Raw genomic sequence first — 21663 nt, 5'->3', positions numbered from 1 at the left:
ACTTTGTCAGGGTTTTTTGTTTTGTAGATCTGAATGTAACTATCTGCTTGTATATGTATAGATAGGTGCATATATTTGGACATTGACATAATTTTTTTTTATTGTAGCTGTTTACTAATACTTATTCAGGTTTTAGCTTTACTTTGAGGGTATTCACTAGAGATGACCGGCCCACCTGAACTTTCAGGATCTGAGGGAATCCAAGCTATGGCTCATGCTTTCCTGCCAGGCTCGGATTCCAAATCGAGGCAAAACATCATCATTCCGGCATCAGATCTTGCAGGTTTTGGATTCAATATAAGTCCCTCCAGTGGTGATTTGGTTGCCATTTCATACAGGACCGCCGTAAGGGAGAGTTGGGGCACTGATTGACGGATGTTCCAATGTAAAGATAGACAGTTGAAAGATAGATAGTCATTAGGTTGACACCATATGGTCGACAGTCAAAAGCTCAATGTGGGCAAAAGGTCAACAGTTAAAAAGTTGACACTTTTTTTAGGGTATTTTCATGCTTTTACAACTTTTGCCGTATTTACTATACGTCACAAACTATTACCTTTAATAACCTAAACCTGAAGCATGGCAAGCGAATGCATTTCAACAAATTTGGGTAAAAAATGATTAAAAACACAAAATAACAAAAAAAAAAAATTCTTTTGTGTTGACCTTTTGAATCTGTCAACCTTTTGACTGTCGACCTTTTGACCCTGTCAACCTTTTGATTGTTGACCTTTTGACCCTACTGACCTTTTGACTGTCAACATTTTTAATGTCGACCATATGGGGTCGACCTAATGACTGTCTACCTTTTAACTGTCTAACTTCTATTTTTTTTTTTTTTTATTGAAGCCCGAGGTGTGTGACTTCATCATCCAGTGAACAGTGCAAAAACTGTGCTTTGGACCCTCTCCAAAAGGAGAAGGGCCCCGTTAGTCCCCAGCCCCTCAGAGCCAAAAGGCCTACTGAGGGAAAAAGGGTCTTCTTGTCCCCCCTTGCCGAAGTACAGAGGGACCCCTTGAATCCCCAACCCCTGGAGCCAAAAGGCCACTTAGGGGGCAAGGGTCTTCAGACTTCCTTCCACCGTATGGCCCAGGGTCGTCCCTTTCTCCCCAGGGTTGGACAAAGCTTCCCCCTGGGGAACAAAGAACCTTCAGCCCTCCCCAAAAGTAGAGGGCCACGGCAACAAGGAGAGAGGGTGGCCCATAAGGGTCTCACCTAAACCCCACAAAAACATGACATACACACACACACACACGAAAAAACATAAAAACTGTCTAATTTCTATACCACACCCATTTGACCGGCACCCACATAAGAATCAGGAGACTCAGGATACTGTTTTATTGGCACCCACATGTCCCAAGTTATTATTACTGGGGAGAGTCAGGACACTGTTTGATGGGCACCCACATCTCCCTAGTTAATAGCACTGGCCGAGCTAGATGGATCATCTAGGCAGATATAAAAACATTATTTTTTTATTTTTAATAGGCCAGGAGGGAAAATCTCATCTATTATTACTTGCATTTTGACTAACTGTGTCACAGTGGTGCTGTAACTTAAATGCAGCACCTTGGTGCACAGCCCAGAGATTCTAATACATTCACCATTGGTGCATAGTACATTGTTTTTTGTTGTTGTTTATTTTTACAGTGCAGCATTAACGCATTATTGGTGCACACTAGTGTGTGCCATCATTACTATAATATTTTTTTTTTTGGTACAACTTGTGTGTTCAATAAAGCTCAGTAGTTGCCGTGCCACTGCATTAATAAATATACCGTAAGCACTAAGTCAATATGAATCACAATCAGTCAATAGAAGAGCAGGAGCAGCAACCAAGTACCAGTGCATGGCTGCTGCCAGTCATGATAGTATTACAACATCTATTAAAGGTGGTCCAGGGGGCAGAAAGTTCAGGAAAGAGCACCTGAAATCAAAGTATTTTACAATGTTACAAAAAGGGCAAAGGTGTCACATTAAATACCAACAAATCAGTGCCCCAAAAATAGAATACTAGGATGTAATGAAGTATGAGTTCAGTGGCCGTGCTAGATGCAGGCCAAACTTGGACTTTTTTTAAAAGGGGCAGTCATTTACAAGACATGGATTAGCCTTGTAAATGATTTCCCCTTTAAAAAAAAACATCTGAGTTCGGCAGGCATCCCGCACCAAAGTCAGACTTAATTACATTCCGGCCTAAGGGTGAAGATCAGACTGTTTATTCACAAATCTCTGCGGAGAGTCTAGGGGTTTCCACGTTAGCTATGTGTGAGTCTGACATTTCTCACACTGCACTCGTAGAAAAGCCTTCTTCCACCTTTTCTGCACCATCTGCAAATGTGGGGTTAAGCAGTACAAGAAAAGATGGTGATGATGACATAATAGAAATTGTGGATGCTGGAGCAGGATGAGGCGGATATTTGTGTACTATCTGACGCTAATGTGAAGGATAAGGATGTTGATGATGTTGTTGTGTAAGTCAGACACCAGTGGCAGCAGTTTTCACCCATGATAATAAAGAAAGCCATTGTGATGCCTGGGCATTAGACAAAAAAAAGACACATCTTGGGTATGGGATTATTTTATCCAAATCTTGACAACGTTTGTGAAGGAGTTTGCTCCATTTATGAGGCCAAAGTTAGTAGAGGTAGGGACATTGGGGGTCATTCCGACCTGATCGCACGCTAGGATTTTTTGCTGCGCTGCGATCAGGTCAGAACTGCTCATGCATATGCACCGCAATGCGCAGGCGCATCGTACGGGTACAAAGCAGATCGTTGGAGAGCGATGGATTTAACGAAGAATCCTTTCGTACAGCCGATCACAAGGAGACTGACAGGAAGAGGGTGCTTGTGGGTGTCTACTGACCGTTTTCTGGGAGTGTTTGGAAAAACGCAGGCGTGTCGAAGCGTTTGCAGGGCGGGTGTCTGACGTCAATTCCGGAACCGGACAGACTGAAGTGATCGCAGCGGCTGAGTAAGTTCTGAGCTACTCAGAAAGTGCACAAACTGTTTTTGTACTGCTCGTCTGCTCAAGCGTTCACACACTTGCACAGCTAAAATACACTCCCCTGTGGGCGGCGACTATGGGGTGGTCTTCTGTATGCCGAATGTCGGGATCCTGGCGCACAGTATACCGGCGCCGGAATCCTGACATCCGGCATACTGACATATATTCTCCCTCGTGGGGGTCCACGACCCCCCTGGAGGGAGAATAAAATAGCGTGGCACGCTAGGGGCTCATTTACGCTCGCCACACTGTCGGTATGCCGGCGGTCGGGCTCCCGGCGCCGGTATGCTGGTCGCCAGGAGCCCGGCTGCCGGCATACCGTACTACACCCGCGACTATGCATTCACACGGCTGCTTTAAACAGCTAGCGAGTGAGCAACTCGGAATGACCCCCATTAACCATCTCTATAGGGATGTACTGTATGCTCAGATTCAGCCACATTCAGCAAAGTTAATTGGACAGTGCTTCACAGTACAAATGGACAGTGACCTAAAACATACTGTGAAAGCAGTTCAGGAGTTTTTTAAGGCAAAAAAGTGGAATTTTCTGCAAGGGGCGAGTCAGCTGATCTCAACCTAATCAAACATGCATTTCACTTGCTGAAGACAAAGCTAAAGGATTTTAACTTTGAGATATCTGCAGTAAAGGCCTGGCAAAGCTTAACAAAGGAGGAAATCCAGCATTTGGACGATGTCCAGGGGTTCCAGACATCAGACAGTTATTGTCTGCACAGCATTCTCAACAAGTATTACAAATTAACATTTAATTTATGATTATGTTAATATGTCTAATTTCATTTGAGACCCTGAAAATAGAGGACTGCATAAAATTGGTTTCAATTCCTAAACTTGTCATACAATACAGTATTTCAGTTTAACCTCTTGAGTTATGCTAAAAGTATCCACTCTAATTACATCTCCATTTGTATCATTTCAAATCAATTGTGGTGGCATACAGAGCCAAAATTGTGAAAATTGTGTCCATACCCAAAATATAACTGTATACTGTATACAGAATCTGTATTATTTTATTCCATTTGTTTTTCTACCAGATGTCTTCATGCTGAACAGACATAATGAACCTTTAATACCATGAAATACTTACCAACCCTGCCTGTAGCATATGCCACCCTTCTCTTATACATTATTCTCTATAATAAATGCATCTATTTCATGTTCAAGTGCTCACTTACCTTCTTAGCTTCAGTTAGAATTGTTGGGTCATTTCAAAGCAAAACTATGGCACCTCTGTGCTGTAAAACTGCTTCATGTATATCAAAGGAAATGTATTATTGATCTATTTTTGTTCCACACTTGTTCACCTTAAGCGGTAACCTTAAAGGATTATACTGCTTTGATTCATTGAATGTGAAGCAGTCAAACAACGATACAACTGAAATGCAAGATCACAATATCAGGGTATGAGGTCATGGTGATAGCAGGTTAGTGACAGCACAAGTGATGGCATATGCTGCCTTCACCTTCTCTCTCACCAGATGGTGGGGGTAATTCCAAGTTGATCGCAGCAGGAATTTTTTTAGCAGTTAGACAAACCATGTGCACTGTAGGGGGGCAGATATAACATTTGCAGAGAGAGTTAGATTTGGGTGGGTTATTTTGTTTCTGTGCAGGGTAAATACTGGCTGCTTTATTTTTACACTGCAATTTAGATTGCAGATTGAACCTACCACACCCAAATCTAACTCTCTCTGCAAATGTTAAATCTGCCTCCCCTGCAGTGCACATGGTTTTGCCCAACTGCTAACATATTTTCTGCTGCGATCAACTCGGAATTACCCCTGGTGAGCAGTCTATGCATCTCACCAGATGGTGAGCAGTCTATACATCCCTTAGTGGGTACATTGCTCAGAAATTCCATTGGTAAAATCAAAGAGATGAAAAAGCAATGTTTTTGTACGATTTAGAATTTTCTCTTACGTCCTAGAGGATGCTGGGGTCCACATTAGTACCATGGGGGTATAGACGGGTCCTCCAGGAACCAATGGCACTTTAAGAGTTTGAGAGTGTGGGTTGGCTCCTCCCTCTATGCTCCTCCTACCAGACTCAGTTTAGAAAATGTGCCCGGAGCAGCCGGTCACAGCTAGGGGAGCTCTACAGAGCTTCTTTAGAAAAAAAGTTTTTTTACAGTTTATTATTTTATAGGGAGGCTGCTGGCAACCGCCTCCCTGCTTCGTGGGACAAAGGGGTGAGCAGTGTCTGCCCTGCGGGGTCTGAGCCACTATCTCCGCTGACTGGACACTGAGCTCCTGAGGGAATAGATCGTTCCCCATCACAGGGGATCGCTCACCCCAGCAGCATGCTGCCACCCCCCTTTACAGAGCCAGAAGATCGGTGGCAAGTGAGTCACCGACCCCTCTTGCAAGCGAGGGGCCGGTTTGAAGATGGCGGCAACAGGGTAGGGAGCGCGGTATTAACCGTCCTCTGGAGCTCAGAGGCACACTGTGCCGCGCTGTGAGGAGGCGCCCTGAGCAGGCGTCTAAACCCTGCACTGGTCAGAAAGCCTGTCGGGGTCCGTGGATCTCAGCCAGCATTATCCTCAGGCCAGTATAATCATTGTGAAGAGCGGGAAGACAGCGCCATTTTGGGGGCGGAGCTTCTCGTCAGAGCGGACCCAGCAGCGTTCAGCGCCATTTTCCTGCCTGCACAGCGCTGTCCAGGAAGAGCAAGTCCCTCCACAGCAACTCCAGCTATCTCTCACGTTACCAGGGGGTTGTAGAAGGGGGGGGGGGGGACTAAATACAGACTGTGTAAGCTATTAAGGTGCACAGTCAGCACTGGTAGGGGATCACCTTTTACCTAAAGGGCGCTGTGTGTGGGTTGGCTCCAATCTCTGTGTCTCTCTTGCCATTCTTGGGGGTGAAACTCTGTCTGCCCTCCCCTGTGTGTGTGTAGAGTGTCTAGGTACTCTGTGTCATATGCTGCAGAGGATATGTCCTCTCAGGATGATCCCATTCCAATTAATCAGGATTGCACTGGTTTAGTACAGATACCAGCAAGGGAACCTGAGTGGTTATCCTCTATCAAATCTATGATTTCTGAGATTTCAAATAGGGTTGCACAAAATGAATCTGCAACTCAGGCTTTACAGAACTCTATAGCAGTCTGGCCCAATTCTAGTACCTCAGAGCTCCCCGCTGTATATTCCCAAAAACGTGCTCTTGCACAGATCATGCAGGATGACACGGATACCGATTCTAACACTGCAGACGGCGATGGGGATGTGTTGCTGAGGGCAGCATCTCTTGCTAAAGGGGTGCAGTTGATGATGATAATAATAATAATAATAATAATAATAATAATTTTATTTATATAGCGCTCTTCCTCCAAACAGGACTCAAGGCAGAGGCTATTAGAGATGTGTTGAATATTGCTGATACAACACCTGAGCAGGTTGAGGAGGCTTACTTCAGTGAGAATAAGAAAGCCTCGCTAACCTTCCCTGCGTCAAAAGAATTAAATGCTATTTTTGAAAAAGCTTGGGAAAAAATTCCAGATCCCTAAAAGGGTTATGGTGGCATTTCCTTTCCCGGTAGAGGATAGAATTTTTTTTGAAAACTCGCCCATTGTTGACACGTCAGTATCCAGACTCTCAAAAAAGGTGGTTTTACCTGTTCCAAGATCTACCACCTTGAAAGAGCCAGCTGATTGTAAAATTGATAATACGCTCAAAGCCATGTACACGGCTTCTGGGGCAATACTACGTCCCACTATTGCCAGTGCTTTGATTGCCAAAGCTATAGTAAAGTGCTCAGACACGTTACTTGAGGACTTGGATACTATGGAGAAATGTGATGTTGAATTGTTTTTACGTAACATACAGGATTCGGCAGGATTTCTGGTAGAATCCATGAAAGACCTGGGCTCCATGGATGCGGGAATTTCTTCCATGTCTGTCTCAGCTCGTCAAGGACTGCGATTGCTCCAGTGGTCTGCTGACGTGGAATCCAGGAGAAGTGTGGAGACCCTACCCTACACAGGTCAGGCTCTCTTTGGGGAAGCGTTAGATGCGTGGATCTCCACGGCTACGGCGAGTAAGTCACCTTTTCTTCCCTCAGCTACACCTGCTCCGAAGAAACCCTTTTCTTCAACTGCATCACAGCCCTTTCGGCCTGCCAAGACCAGAAAGGCCAAGCCGTCCAACACCTTCTTTCGGGTAGGTCGGCCCAAGTCCAGGAAACCTGCTGCTACAGGTTCCCAGTAACAGAAACCTACTTCAGGTACAGAAAAGTCCTCCACATGACGGTGGACTGCACTCCCCGGAGGTGGGGCCGGTGGGAGCAAGACTCTGGTATTTCAATCACGTCTGGGTGTCGTCCGTCCTGGATCCCTGGGTCCAAGATATTGTGTCCCAGGGGTACAGGCTGGAATTTCAAGATCTCCTTCCTCACCGATTCTTCAAATCAGGCTTGCCAGCTTAGCTGGCAGACAGTACTGTCCTGCAGGCTGCCGTCCAGAAGTTGTTGGAGACACAGGTTATGGTACCGGTTCCTCCTCATATGCAAAACAAGGGTTACTATTCAAACCTTTTCAAGGTACCGAAACTAGATGGTTCGGTCAGGCCCATTCTGAACCTAAAATCGCTAAATCCCTTTCTGAAGGTGTTCAAGTTCAAATGGAGTCTCTAAGGGTGGAAGAGGGGGAATTCCTGGTATCCCTGGATATGAAGGATGCGCACCTTCACATTCCGATTTGGCCACCGCATCAAGTTTATCTCCGATTCGCACTGTTGGACTGTCACTATCAGTTCCAGGCTCTGCCATTTGGCCTCTCCATAGCACCGAGAGTATTCACCAAGGTGATGGCAGAAATTATGATTCTCCTCCGCAGACAGGGGGTGAACAAAATTCCGTATTTGAACGATCTGCTGATAAAGGCATCGTCCAAGGAGAAGCTGTTACAGTTCATTCTTCTCATGACCCACCTGCTCAGGGAACACGGTTGGATCCTGAATCTTCCAAAATCATATTTGGAACCAACCAGGAGGTTGTCCTTTCTGGGAATGATCCTCGACACGGAAGTGCAGAGGGTGTTTCTTCCAGAGGAAAAAGCGTTGGTGATACAAACAATGGTCCGGGATGTCCTGAAGCCAGCCCGTGTGTTGGTTCATCAGTGCATTCGCCTTCTGGGAAAGATGGTGGCCTCTTACGAGGCTCTACAGTATGGGAGGTTTTATGCTTGGTCCTTCCAACTGGATCTCCTGGACAAGTGGTCGGGATCCCATCTACATAGAGAATATGTCTGTCACCAAAGGCCAGGATTTCACTCCTCTGGTGGTTGCAACTACCTCACCTTCTGGAGGGCCGCAGGTTTGGGATTCAGGACTGGATCCTTCTAACCACGGATGCAAGTCTCCCGGGCTGGGGCGCAGTCACTCAAGGGGAGACCTTCCAAGTATGGTGTTCAAGTCTGGAAGCTGGCCTGCCGATAAACATTCTAGAACTAAGAGCCATTTACAACGGTCTTCTCCAAGCGGCCCACCTTCTGAGAAATCGGGCCATTCAAGTGCAGTCGGACAATGTAACGACAGTGGCTTACATCTAACGACAGGGCGGAACGAAGAGCAGAGCTGCCATGTCAGAGGTAACAAGAATCATCCTCTGGGCAGAAAAACACGCGTTGGCGCTGTCAGCAATCTTCATTCCGGGGCTAGACAACTGGGAAGCGGACTTCCTCAGCAGACACGATCTCCATCCAGGAGAGTGGGGTCTCCATCCGAAGGTGTTCAAGGAGGTAACAGATCTTTTGGGTGTACCTCAAATAGACATGATGGCCTCTCATCTCAACAAGAAGTTTGGTCGATATTGTTCCAGGTCGAGGGACGCGCAAGCAGTGGTGGTGGATGCCCTAGTGACTCCGTGGGTTTTCCAGTAGGTGTACGTGTTTCCACCACTCCCACTCATTCCAAGAGTGCTAAAGCTCATAAGGAGAACAAGGGGTCAAGCGATCCTCATTGCTCCAGACTGGCCAAGAAGGTCTTTGTACGCGGATCTTCTGGATCTACTGCTAGAAGAGCCGAAGCCTCTTCCTCTTCGGGAGGACCTGCTGCAGCAGGGGCCATTCGCCTATCCAGACTTACAGTGGCTGCGTTTGACGACATGGAGGTTGAACGCCAGATACTAGCTCGGAAAGGGCATTCCGAACAAGTGTATTCCTACCCCGATACAGGCTAGGAAAGGAGTAACGTCTAAACATTACCATTGTATTTGAAAAAAAGATGTATCTTGGTGTGAGTCCAAGAAGTTTCCTACGGTGGAGTTTCAACTATGACGTTTTCTCCTCTTCCTGCAAGCTCTTCATACCGCTGGAAGCCCTAAAAAAGTCCCGATGAATAAGGGTAGAAACGCGTTGGCTTAATCCAAACTGTGACTGAACCGGGAGATCCAGTACGGAAGACCAGGAAAAGCAGTGAGGGGTTTGCTGTGGTTGTCGTGGACCTACAAACTTTACATGCTTTCATTCCCACCTGCTGCTGGTAATTGCACTTTATTGGACTCCCTGTGTGGATATCATTGGCTGCTATATTGTTGATGCTGCTACATTTGTTTTATGTTGTACCTTTAAAACTGTTTTTATTGTGCTGTACCATAGGCACTTTATTCTTGTTCCATAACCAGTATAAATTGTGCTTCACTATATGCACTTTATTTATCTTTCCCTTGCCGGTTAACACTACATTGGAAACCCTTTGGGACAGGACCACACGTGATAGTGGGTCCGGAATGCTATTTTCCCATTAATGCGCTTGGTTGTATATATTGGCACTTTATCTATTTTGCAATTGTCTTACCCTTTTTTGGGTGGATGTATTCTGGAGAGTTACCTCTGTGTGTCCTCTGCTTTATCAAGCTGCTATAGTGCACACCCTTTACAGGTTCTATACCTTTGTTTTCTCTGTTTGTCCTGTATGATCCCAAGAAATTGGGGTGTCCTGCTTCTAAGCAGACGATCTCTTGCTGGATCAGGTTCACTATCCAGCATGCGTATTCTACGGCAGGCAGGCCCGGCGACAGGGGGGGTCAAAGGGGACAACCCTCCCGGACCCCGAGCTTCAGGGGGGCCCCATCCAGGCCCGGCGCTACCTGCTCAGCGAAGGGATGCAGTGCAGGGAGGCGCTGGGACGGAGAGGCGCTCCCCCTGCTCTGCATTCCTTCCCTGCTGCGCCGTCCTGTCCCCACTGCTGCTGCTGCTGCTGTGCCTGTATGACAGGCACTGGCAGCGGCGCTTGTAGCATTAAAATCCTCCTCCCTCCGCTCTCCTCCCCTCCCCTCACCTGTGTGACAGGACAGCGCTGTGTATGGGACAAAAGGGGGCGAAGCTACATGGGACGGAAGGGGCGGGGCTAAACGGGACCGAAGGGGGCGGAGCTACACAGACCAGGCTGCTATAGTGTACAGACTCAGAGGGAGACTGGCTTAGGTAAGTGAAGGGTGAGAGGGAAGTGTGTGTGTATTGTGTCTGTGTGTGTGTGTGTGGTATGTCTGTGTGCGTTTATGTGTGCTTTAAGGACGCTACTACTACAGGGGGGGCATTACGTGTAACGTCGCTACTAATGGGGGGGCCATTACGTGTAACAACGCTACTAATGGGGGGGCCATTACGTGTAACAACGCTGCTACTACTAGGGGGGTCATTACGTATGAGGACGATACTACTACTTGGGGGGGGGCATTATGTATAGGATGCTACTATTACTTGGGGGGCATTACATATAACAATACTACTACTACTTGGGGGACCTTACGTATAAGGACGCTCCTACTACTGGGGGTGCACTATGTATAAGGATGCTACTACTACTGGGGGGGGGGCATTATGCATAGGGATGCTACTACTACTGGGGTGCATTACATATAAGGACGCTACTACTACTTGTGGGGCATTACGTATAAGATGAATAAGATTGTGCTACATTGTGGCGTAATTTTGAATGGGGGTACTATTTTGTGGCTATGCCCCTTACTTGTGAGACCACACCCCTTTTCCCGGTGCGCGCCAAAGGAATATGGGAGGGCGCAAATTTATAGTTTGCAGGGGGGCGCCGAACACCCTAGCACCGGCCCTGGCCCCATCACTTGCTTGGTCTGGTTGGTCTTCGCTTTGTTGCCTTCATTATGCTTGCGGCATGCCTCTCTGCCGCCCCGTCCCTGTCTGACGATCTGCTGCCGCTGAAGAGCCGGGCAGCAGAGCAGCAAACACAGGCTACACTGACTGTGTGAGTCAGGGCTCCTTATAGCAGCTGCCCGCAGCACTACCTCTGTCCAACCCTGCTCCCTACGTGCCTGGATGGCACCCTCACAGCCCGTCATACTGTATACTATGTCAAGGTACTGCCATATTATTCTATATAAATGTGTGTATGGTGAGTTCTATGTGTATATATATATATATATATATATATACAAAAAATGTCCCTGGCACTCCGGACTTCCGTTCACCTTGCTCCGGTGCCCTCCCCTCAGATCTGCATCTGTGTATATGGTCCTTGTATGCCGCCCATACAAGGACCATATATATATATGTGTGTGTATATATATGTATAAGTTATAATATATATATACTGTATATTTTATATATATATATATATATATATACACATATATAATTTTTTTACAGCGACTTTGTGCTTTATAAGGGGGGGAGGACTCAAAGCAGGGTGGGGGGCCCTGGAGAAATTGGTGTACCGGGCCCCAAGATTTCTCTTGCCGGCCCTGACGGCAGGATTGCCATGTCCTGCGTCTGTTAAGGCGCACTCTACTCGTAAGGTGGGGTCTTCCTGGGCGGCTGCCCGGGGTTTCTCTGCATTACAACTTTGCCGAGCAGCAACTTGGTCAGGGTCGAACACGTTTGCTAAGTTCTACAAGTTCGATACTTTGGCCTCTGAGACCTTAAGTTTGGTCAATCTGTTCTGCAGGAGCCTCCGCGCTCTCCCTCCTGTTCTGGGAGCTTTGGTACATCCCCATGGTACTAATGTGGACCACAGCATCCTCTAGGACGTAAGAGAAAATAGGATTTTGGTTACCTACCGGTAAATCCTTTTCTCGTAGTCCGTAGAGGATGCTGAGCGCCCGCCCAGCACTTCGCTTTCCTGCTATCATTATTGTTGGTATAGTGCGATGGATCGATACCATAGGTGTGCAGTGGGGAGCCTTAGATAAAGTATTACCTCAGGAGTTACCTTGTATACAGACAGAACGAGACTTGAGATGTATATCTTGTTTATATAGTACTGAAATAGCAGGATCAATACAACAGGTTTCAGTATCATCAGCTTATCTCCTTCTCCCTCAGAGACTCTTCTAGAAAGACACATGTGAGGTAAAACAAACAAGTACATAACATATGCAACAGACAAACACTACATCTCTGTAAGTATACAGCGCCATCTGCTGCCCCTGTACGGTAACTACATGCATATAAACGAAACCATAGTCTGTTGTCCATATTTCAACACCCCTTCTCAACAGACTGGGTTTCTTCAGTTAGACCCATCTTTGACGTAAGTCTCCAATGTCTCTCTCTGGTAAGAGGCTTAGTCATGATATCAGCTGTCATATCTTCTGTTGGGCAATAGTTCAACTCTATAAGACCTTGTTCCTGTAGATCCCTCAGGAAGTGATGCTTGACATCAATGTGCTTGGTTCTTGGGTTCACTCTTTCTGTTTGCGCTAATGCAATGCATCCTTGATTATCCTCATATATCTTAATAGGTTCTTCTTGAGGCATTCCTAGGTCTGATAGTAGTTGCATTAACCATACCACTTCTTGACTGGCGTGAGCTGCTGCAATATATTCAGCTTCTGTAGAAGATAGTGCTACGGTAGACTGCTTCTTGCTTGTCCAGCTGATTAATCCTTCTCCAATAGAGAATAGATATCCACTTGTGGATTTTCTGTCACTTGTGTCTCCAGCCCAATCTGCGTCAACATATCCTGTTAACTTGTGACTTGTGTTTGCTGAGAGCTTAAGCTTCTTGTTAATCGTTCCTTTTAAGTAACGAATTACTCTCTTAACTGCGTTCCAATCCATCTTTGTTGGTTTAGAGACTTTTCTGCTTAAAATCCCGACTGCTGTGGAGATATCTGGTCTGGTGACGGTTGCAATGTATAGCAATTTTCCTATAGCTTTTCTGTATAGATGGTTGTCCTCTAACAGGTTGCTCTGATCATTTGGTTCCTTTTCATAACTTGTCTCCATAGGAGTGCTTGCTGTCTTTGCATCTTGCATACCAAATTCCTCAATGGTTTCCTGAATTTTGTATTTCTGACTTAGTGTGAATGTTCCATCACCTTCTCTTGAGATTTGCATTCCCAAGTAATGCGTTATGTGGCCGAGGTCTTTTGTTTCAAACTGACGGTTTAGTTCTTGTAACAATTCAACTTCGTCCCCTTCTTGTTCGAAACAAACTAGCAAATCGTCCACGTAAATTAATACATAGAACCATCTTTCCTCTATCAACTTCGTATAGAGACATGGGTCTGCTTTGCTTCTGATGAATCCCTTTTCTGTCAGAACTCCATTTATCTTTGTATTCCATGCTCTTGCTGCTTGTTTAAGACCATATATACTCTTGTTCAGTTTACATACGTGATCTGGGTTCTGAGAATTCACGAAGCCTGGTGGTTGTTCCATGTATATATCTTCCTTTAGTTCGCCATGTAGGAAAGCCGTCTTTACATCGAAATGTTTCACTTTCATACCCTTTATGGCTGCTGTTAGGAGTAAGGTTCTAATGGTAGTGTGCTTCACAACTGGAGCAAACGTTTCATCATAATCTTCTCCAAATTTCTGTGAATATCCTTTAGCAACAAGTCTTGCCTTGTATCTTTCTATTTTTCCTTCAGAATCATACTTGACCTTAAAAGTCCATTTACATCCTATGGCCTTTTTGTCTAATGGTAGTCTGGTCAATGTCCATGTCTGATTGTCTTCCATTGATTCCATTTCTTCTTTTGCGGCTCCTAGCCATTTCTGTGCTTCTCTTTCAGAAAAATTAGCAATTTCTTCCCATGATGCCGGTTCTTGTATGTTAATGGCTTTTGCTTTATAAGATAAACGTGTAGGTGCTTTTCCCTTATTTTCTCTTGAAGAGCGTCTCACACCCTCGGATGCACTCTCATGAGTGTCGCTGGTATTTGTCTTGTGTTGTACTTCAACTTCTTGAATGATCTCTACTTCATCTGTTTCTTTGAATTCGGTGTTTTCTTCTTCTTCAGTAGAGTCTACTGGAGTTATGACATCATCTCGTGTTTCTTCTATGAATGTCACACTGTTGCTTATAACTACTTTTCCAGTTCTTGGATTTAAGATTCTGTAGCCTTTTGAGTGTTCACTATAGCCGACTAGAACTCCCTCTTCTGCTCGGTTCTGCAACTTGCTTCGTTTTTCAGCAGGAATGTAAACAAAGGCTCTGCATCCAAAAACTCTAATGTGCTTTAAGCTGGGTTTCTTACCGTGCCACAGCTCATATGGTGTCTTCCTTACTGCTTTGGAAAGTAGTCTGTTTTGAAGATAGGTGGCTGTTGCTGCTGCTTCACCCCAATATTTATCAGGTAGTCCTGAATCTGTAAGCATGCACCTTATCATTTCTGTTAGTGATCTGTTTTTCCTCTCAGATACGCCATTTTGCTCTGGTGTATATGGTACTGTCTTCTGATGCTCAATACCGAGTCCTCTTAAGTACCGTTCTATTTTCTGTCCTGTGAACTCGCCTCCATTGTCGCTGCGAAGAGTTAGCATATTCCTCTTGAACCTGTTTCTGGTCATGTTCACATAGTCTTGCAGCTTTTCTAAGACTTCATCTTTACTTTTTATTAGATAAGTGACTGTGAACCTGGAGTAGTCGTCAATGAATGTCAGCATATACCTTTTGTCTCCTACGGTTCGCGTTTTCATAGGTCCGCATACATCACTATGTACCAGGTCTAGTGGTCTGGAAGCTCTGTTTTCACTTTTCTTAGGAATTGTTGTCCTTGTCGCTTTCGCTTTTATGCAGCATTGACACTTCATCATTTCTGAACAGTCTGACACTTTGAGATCCCTGGCTAGGTCTCTCTTCTGCATTTCCTTTATGCAATCTGGGTGTCTGTGTCCTAATCTTCTATGCCACTTATGAATACAGTCAGCGTGTTTCTGTGTACTCAGCTTTGCCTGCTGTGCTGCGATATCCAGACAGTATAAATGTTCTTTTATTCTGGCTGTAGCTAGTGTTTCTCTTCCGTTTTGGATAAAACACTTATTATTCTGAAACTTTACAGTAAGTCCTTTTTCTACTAGATTCTTTACTGATAGCAGTGCTCCCTCAAGCTTGGGAACATATAGCACATCTGTTACGGGTATTTCTGCATAGCTGTCATTACCCTTGGAGCATAGGAATTGACCATTCCCTTTCCCTTCTGCAATGATATTTGTTCCATCTGCTAGGTAGATTGTTTCTTTATGGTTCAAATCAAGTTCAGTTAAGAAGTCCTTGTTATTTGTCATGTGACTAGTCGCTCCTGAGTCTACATACCACTTTTCTGATAATTGGTTTACTGTCGCTTTAAATGTTCCATTCCACTTGTGTGCTCCTGTATCTGTAAGTGTGGCTTTGGCTCTTTGTTTGTGTAATCTTTCTGGTGGTTTGTGCTGCTCTGTCTTCCATATGGTGCAATCTCTTTTCAGGTGACCCACTTTCTTGCATCTGAAGCATGCTCTTGTTTCCCTGGTGTGTGGCTTAGTGTCCGCCATTTTAAGTGCTTTCTCTGTGTCACTTTCAGTATTGCATTCTGTAAGCTCCTTTCTGCGTTGATACTCCTCTATGAGCCTGTTCTTCACAAAGTCTGGTGTGATTTCTGCTTCAGGTCTCATTTCTAGTGCGTTTATTAGTGCACTGTATGTATCTGGTAAACTGCAGAGGAGGATGGCTACTATGTGGTTGCTTTTGATTTCTTCTCCCATTGACCTGAGCTGTATGGTTATCTCTAGTAGTGCACTGATGTGTTCTTGCATTGTCTTGCCTTTATTAAATCTCATTTGATATAATTTTCTTAATAGGAATAGTTTGCTGTTCAAACTTGCTCCTTCATGCACTCTCTGCAAAGCACACCACATGCCTTTAGCTGTACTCTCTTGTCTTATGTGTATAAGCTGTTCATCTTCCACTAGTAAACTTATAGTGGCTCTTGCCTGTCTGTCCTTCTTAATCCACTGCTGATCCTCTCCTTCAGGTCTGTCTGCATTTATAACATCCCATAAATCATCTCTGGTTAATAGCATTTCTACTTTAAACTTCCATGTTTGATAGTTCTCATTAGAAAGCTTGCTTGCAGCTAGTCTGAGATCTGTGTAATTTGCCATAACCCTTCCTTGTATAGATCTCTCTATTCTTCTGTGGTATTAAACTTGTTTTACTCACAGTTTTCTTTCCAAGGTTCTCCTGGGTTGTTTCTTGTGCGTTACACAGTCTGCTGTCTGCGCCTGCTGGGACTTGCAGTGCGACTCGTGATCTGGATGCTGCTTGGGATGCACTCCTGAAAACTTTATCTTGTACAGACTCCAGTCTGGGCCCATAACCTGTTGGTATAGTGCGATGGATCGATACCATAGGTGTGCAGTGGGGAGCCTTAGATAAAGTATTACCTCAGGAGTTACCTTGTATACAGACAGAACGAGACTTGAGATGTATATCTTGTTTATATAGTACTGAAATAGCAGGATCAATACAACAGGTTTCAGTATCATCAGCTTATCTCCTTCTCCCTCAGAGACTCTTCTAGAAAGACACATGTGAGGTAAAACAAACAAGTACATAACATATGCAACAGACAAACACTACATCTCTGTAAGTATACAGCGCCATCTGCTGCCCCTGTACGGTAACTACATGCATATAAACGAAACCATAGTCTGTTGTCCATTCGTTTTAGTTGAGTACTGCATTGTTACTTGGTAAGTAATGTTTCAGCGGTTGCTGAACTTCAAGCTAGTTAGCTTGATGTGCCTTGTTTGTATGAGCTGGTGTGAATCTCGCCACTAACTGTGTAAAATCCTTCTCTCGAAGATGTCCGTCTCCTCGGGCACAGTTTCTAGACTGAGTCTGGTAGGAGGGGCATAGAGGGAGGAGCCAGCCCACACTCTCAAACTCTTAAAGTGCCAATGGCTTCTGGTGGACCCGTCTATACCCCCATGGTACTAATGTGGACCCCAGCATCCTCTACGGACTACGAGAAAAGGATTTACCGGTAGGTAACCAAAATCCTATTTTTTTCTACACTTTTTTTCTCTCATTATATGAAGTTGGACATGTACTGTGACGAGTAATTAAAAGTACAGCTATGATCAACAAATAGATGTTTGAATAATGAATTAGTTATGTTTTTCTTATCCATAATCTATAACATTGCAGGTTTTTCTCGGAATTCTTTTAATAACCAATGTACGCAATGCTGATATTTACAGAGTTAAGAGATTATCGGTAAACAGACGCACTGCATGTGCGTCAAGGTACATTACCGATGTCGCTCCCAGTGAGGATTATTATTATTTACGTTCACTTTTGCTCTCCTCTATCATACTGTAGAGCAGGCAGGGTAAGAACTTGTAAATGTAACTATAAACAACTGCGCCTTTTATTCTTCTTGCGTTTATTGCTTTGTCTTTTTATGCAGGGGATGTTAGGAATGATATTTACATTAAATTGCTGAGTGGAGATTTTGATAGAGTCGCACAGAGAAATGTGGAGGTGATCATGTGCGTCTGTGATGAAGAAGGGAAAGTTATGCCTGTAAGTATATTATTTTTGCAAATAGTTCCTTTTTTTACTTATACGTTTCAGCTGAATCTGAAAAGTACAGAAAGTACACACATAAGCACATAATCAACCAAACATACTGAAAGCAGGTGACTCACCGATGTGTCCCATGCTCTAATTATGTATATAGGGGGTAATTCCAAGTTGATCGCAGCAGGATTTTTGTTAGCAATTGGGCAAAACCATGTGCACTGCAGGGGGGGCAGATGTAACATGTGCAGAGAGAGTTAGATTTGGGTGTGGTGTGTTCAATCTGCAATCTAATTTGCAGTGTAAAAATAAAGCAGCCAGTATGTACCCTGCACAGAAACAATATAACCCACCCAAATCTAACTCTTTCTGCACATGTTATATCTGCCTCCCCTGCAGTACACATGGTTTTGCCCAATTGCTATCAAAAATCCTGCTGCGATCAACTTGGAATTACCCCCCATAATACACCATGGTCATGGCAAAAGTGTTGTGCTGCCCTGATACCTGCAGTATAATAATTGCTAACATGTCTGCAGTAACAGATCTCAGACTGTGATAGGATACTGGTCTGGTTGTTGGTGCTACAGATCAACCAGGTACTTTTTCGCGACATATTATATTGGGATAAATTTACCAAGGTGGGAGTTCTATTTAAGGTGGGGTGTTGCCCATAGCAACCAGTTAGATTCTACTTCTTATTTATCTAGCACCATCTAGAAGATAATACCTGGAATCTGATTGGTTGCTATGGGCAAGATTCCATCTTAAATAGAACTCCCATCTTAATAAATTTACCCAATAGGGTTTATTCAATTAGCCAAGAAATCCGGACATATGTAGCTATTTAATCCCAGCCGTTTTTGGACACTTTTTCCAACATGAAGATTTGACTTGTTAACAAGTCAAATCTGCATCCGCGGAAACTACTTGAAAACATCCACATTTTCGACAAAAAACACGTGGATCGGTGAGCAATTCGCCGTTTTTCCGAATGTTGGAAAATTCGGCACTAATTGAATACCCCCATAGTGTCTAAGGTGATGTCAAGAAGGAACTGCATGAGAGAAACATCATCAGTAGAGTGTTAAGCTGGGTACACAAGGTAAGATTTTGGCTATGTTAAGATATCCTACACTATTTCCCTTGAAATTTCCAGAGCTCCTGAACAAACAAAATAGTGCATACACACTTTATTGGATACAATATCATACATTAACATACACACGGTACAATATGCACTAGATAGTGTACCATCTAGGTACAAGTGAGGGACATGTTCATCCAACATAGAACATCGGATACTACCCACTGGAGTGCACACCGCACTGTATCGCATGCAATATAGTGCTTACACGTGGTGTGATGTAGTGCACTATATCGCACTCTAGCCAGATAGTGTGCAATATAGTTTAAAAAATCGCACTGTGTGTACCCAGCTTTAGACTAATCCACCGCACTGCAGAATAGAACTCTGTGGCCAATTTGCAGTACACTTGTAAGGTCAGTAGTATACTACTAGGTACTGGACCACCAGTCAGTGGAGAAAGCTGATATGATCAGATGAATCATATTTCATCATGTTCTCAACAAACCAGGGGGGTAATTCCAAGTTGATCGCAGCAGGATTTTTGAAAGCAATTGGGCAAAACCATGTGCACTGCAGGGGAGGCAGATATAACATGTGCAGAGAGAGTTACATTTGGGTGTGGTGTGTTCAATCTGCAATCTAATTTGCAGTGTAAAAATAAAGCAGCCAGTATTTACCCTGCACAGAAATAAAATAACCCACCCAAATCTAACTCTCTCTGCACATGTTATATCTGCCTCCCCTGCAGTGCACATGGTTTTGCCCAATTGCTATCAAAAATCCTGCTGCGATCAACTTGGAATTACCCCCCATGAGTGCAAGCGTAGCACCAACCTAATTAACTCTACATCACTGAGTACTTAAAAGGCTGTAATGGTTCTGCAATGTAATGGGGTGCATTGTCTTGGCATGGCTTTTGTGAAGTCAGAGACACCTCAGATGGCTAACTCTGTGCTAGTAATTTCTAAATGGCAGTGAATCATCACCTTCATCCTATGTTGCAGAATATACTTTCTATAAGGGGAGTGTCTGTCTTGATTATAATGACCATGGCCTATCCTATCCATAGAGCATGTAAAGTCTCCTAATAGTTCCATGACCATCATCATAAACACCCAAGATAGGGGGTCTTCAGGTCAAGTGAGGAATGATTCAGGTTTATTATTCCTTTATATACAGTATTGGTGTTACATGTCAACTCTTTTCCTTCTCATTGTTGTTTATCTTTTATATAAAGACTGAGGGCCTGATTCAGAGGAGTACGTAAATTCTGCTGAGACTTTGTCTTTGTATGCAACAGCAATGAAAAAATATGGTAAATATGGTAACGCAGCCGATTAAATTTCTACAGGGGCGCACAGTGGCTGCTTCTCTAATCTGCCACAAAGATGCACCTTCGGCAGGGCCGGTGACAGGGGGGTTCAAAGGGGACACCTATACTGGGCTCCAAGGATCAGAGGGGCCCCAAGGACATGCCACTTAGTGCCTGGCAGGGATGTGAGCCGTCTTGTACAAATAGGGCAGGCAGTTAAGGGATATGGCAGCAGCTCCGCTGGCCAGGATTCCCATGCCCTGCGCTTGCTTATTCTGGTGGGGTGTGAGGACCGCATGGTACCTGCTGAGTGGTGTTCAGGTCTGGATACTGGGGAGTGCAGCGCAGGTGAGTCCCTGGGGTAAAAGTGAATTGGTGAGGGGTTACAGAGATTTGGGATGGGGTGGGGGAGCTGGGAATGTTGTATAGAGTCATTGAGGAGAGACAGACTGTGCAGTGTGTGCGGAAGGAAGGATAGATATACTCATATTTATATGTGTATAGATAAATATATATATACAGCATGGTTAGGGAGGGCACACACCAGGCTTTCTTAATTCATATAAAATTAAATGTTTATTCCATTCTTTAAAAATTTCAGTCGGAGAGGTGTGGCCTACCCATCAAGATGGGCGACGAGCATTTACAGAGATCCATCTCACCAGGGCTGTTTTAACACCCGCTGGCCCTACTACTGGTGTCTCTGGACCACTCTCACCTCTGCTCAGCCACCCCATGTTGAGAGGCATGTTCTGCGGAGCCGGGGAACATTCTTAGCTGTCCCTGCAGGTTGTGGCCTCTTCTCCCTGCTCAAGGCGGGACCTGCCCTTCTGCCAACTGCTGTCCCTGACATCCAGGGAGCGCGCCACGGACGTCTCACCGAACCTGGGGCCCGGGATCATCCTCTGGCTGCTGCCCTGCCTCTCATCCCCTCTCCGCCCACAGGCTGATTCCTGCCGCTGCCCCTATGTTGGAGCCCGGAGCTGCGGCAGCAGAGACCACACAGAGCGCTCCTTACCTGGCGGCAGTGCTCCAAACATATCCACAGCGGTTACCCGGTGCTGCAGCATCTCCTTATCCACTGTGGTGCTGCCTGAAAGTTAGGCGGGGCGGTAATTTTGCCCGCACCTTGCTCTCTGAGTCTTGGGAGGCAGCCAGTGGAGTTAGTGCTTTGCTGGGGGCCAGCAGCCATATTGGAAACGGCACACTGTGAGACATTGTGCAGCTGCAGTTTACTCAGGTCGGATGCTGATTGCCCAGTGACGCTGGACTCTGCCCTACCGTCAGGTACTGTGGGTTCCTGTGCAAACGCTGACTTGTGGGGTGGGGGCTCCTGTTGGTTCTGAGAGCCGATAACACCATCTTCTTGCTGTGTCATATTAATGCTACTGGCTTGTTACCACCTTACTCTGCCCTAGATGACGACTGGACGGGCAGTGGAAGATTGTCCTGCTGTCAGAAGATTTGTGT

At 45.0% G+C, this 21663-nt stretch overlaps 1 protein-coding gene across 4 annotated transcripts in view; it reads left to right on the top strand.

The window, feature by feature from the left end:
• DOCK2 (dedicator of cytokinesis 2) overlaps positions 1-21663 on the top strand; it is a 1781615-nt gene that overhangs the window by 355026 nt on the left and 1404926 nt on the right. For all 4 annotated transcript variants that reach the window (XM_063928256.1, XM_063928254.1, XM_063928255.1 and 1 more), the window contains exon 14: positions 17679-17794. In XM_063928256.1, coding sequence (XP_063784326.1) covers positions 17679-17794 — 116 coding nt within the window. The remainder of the gene's footprint in view (positions 1-17678; positions 17795-21663) is intronic.

The sequence above is a fragment of the Pseudophryne corroboree genome, chromosome 6 (genome assembly GCF_028390025.1).
Source record: "Pseudophryne corroboree isolate aPseCor3 chromosome 6, aPseCor3.hap2, whole genome shotgun sequence".
NCBI lineage: Eukaryota > Metazoa > Chordata > Amphibia > Anura > Myobatrachidae > Pseudophryne > Pseudophryne corroboree.
Note: the sequence above shows the minus strand (reverse complement) of the source record. Positions and strands in the feature narration are given on the sequence as shown.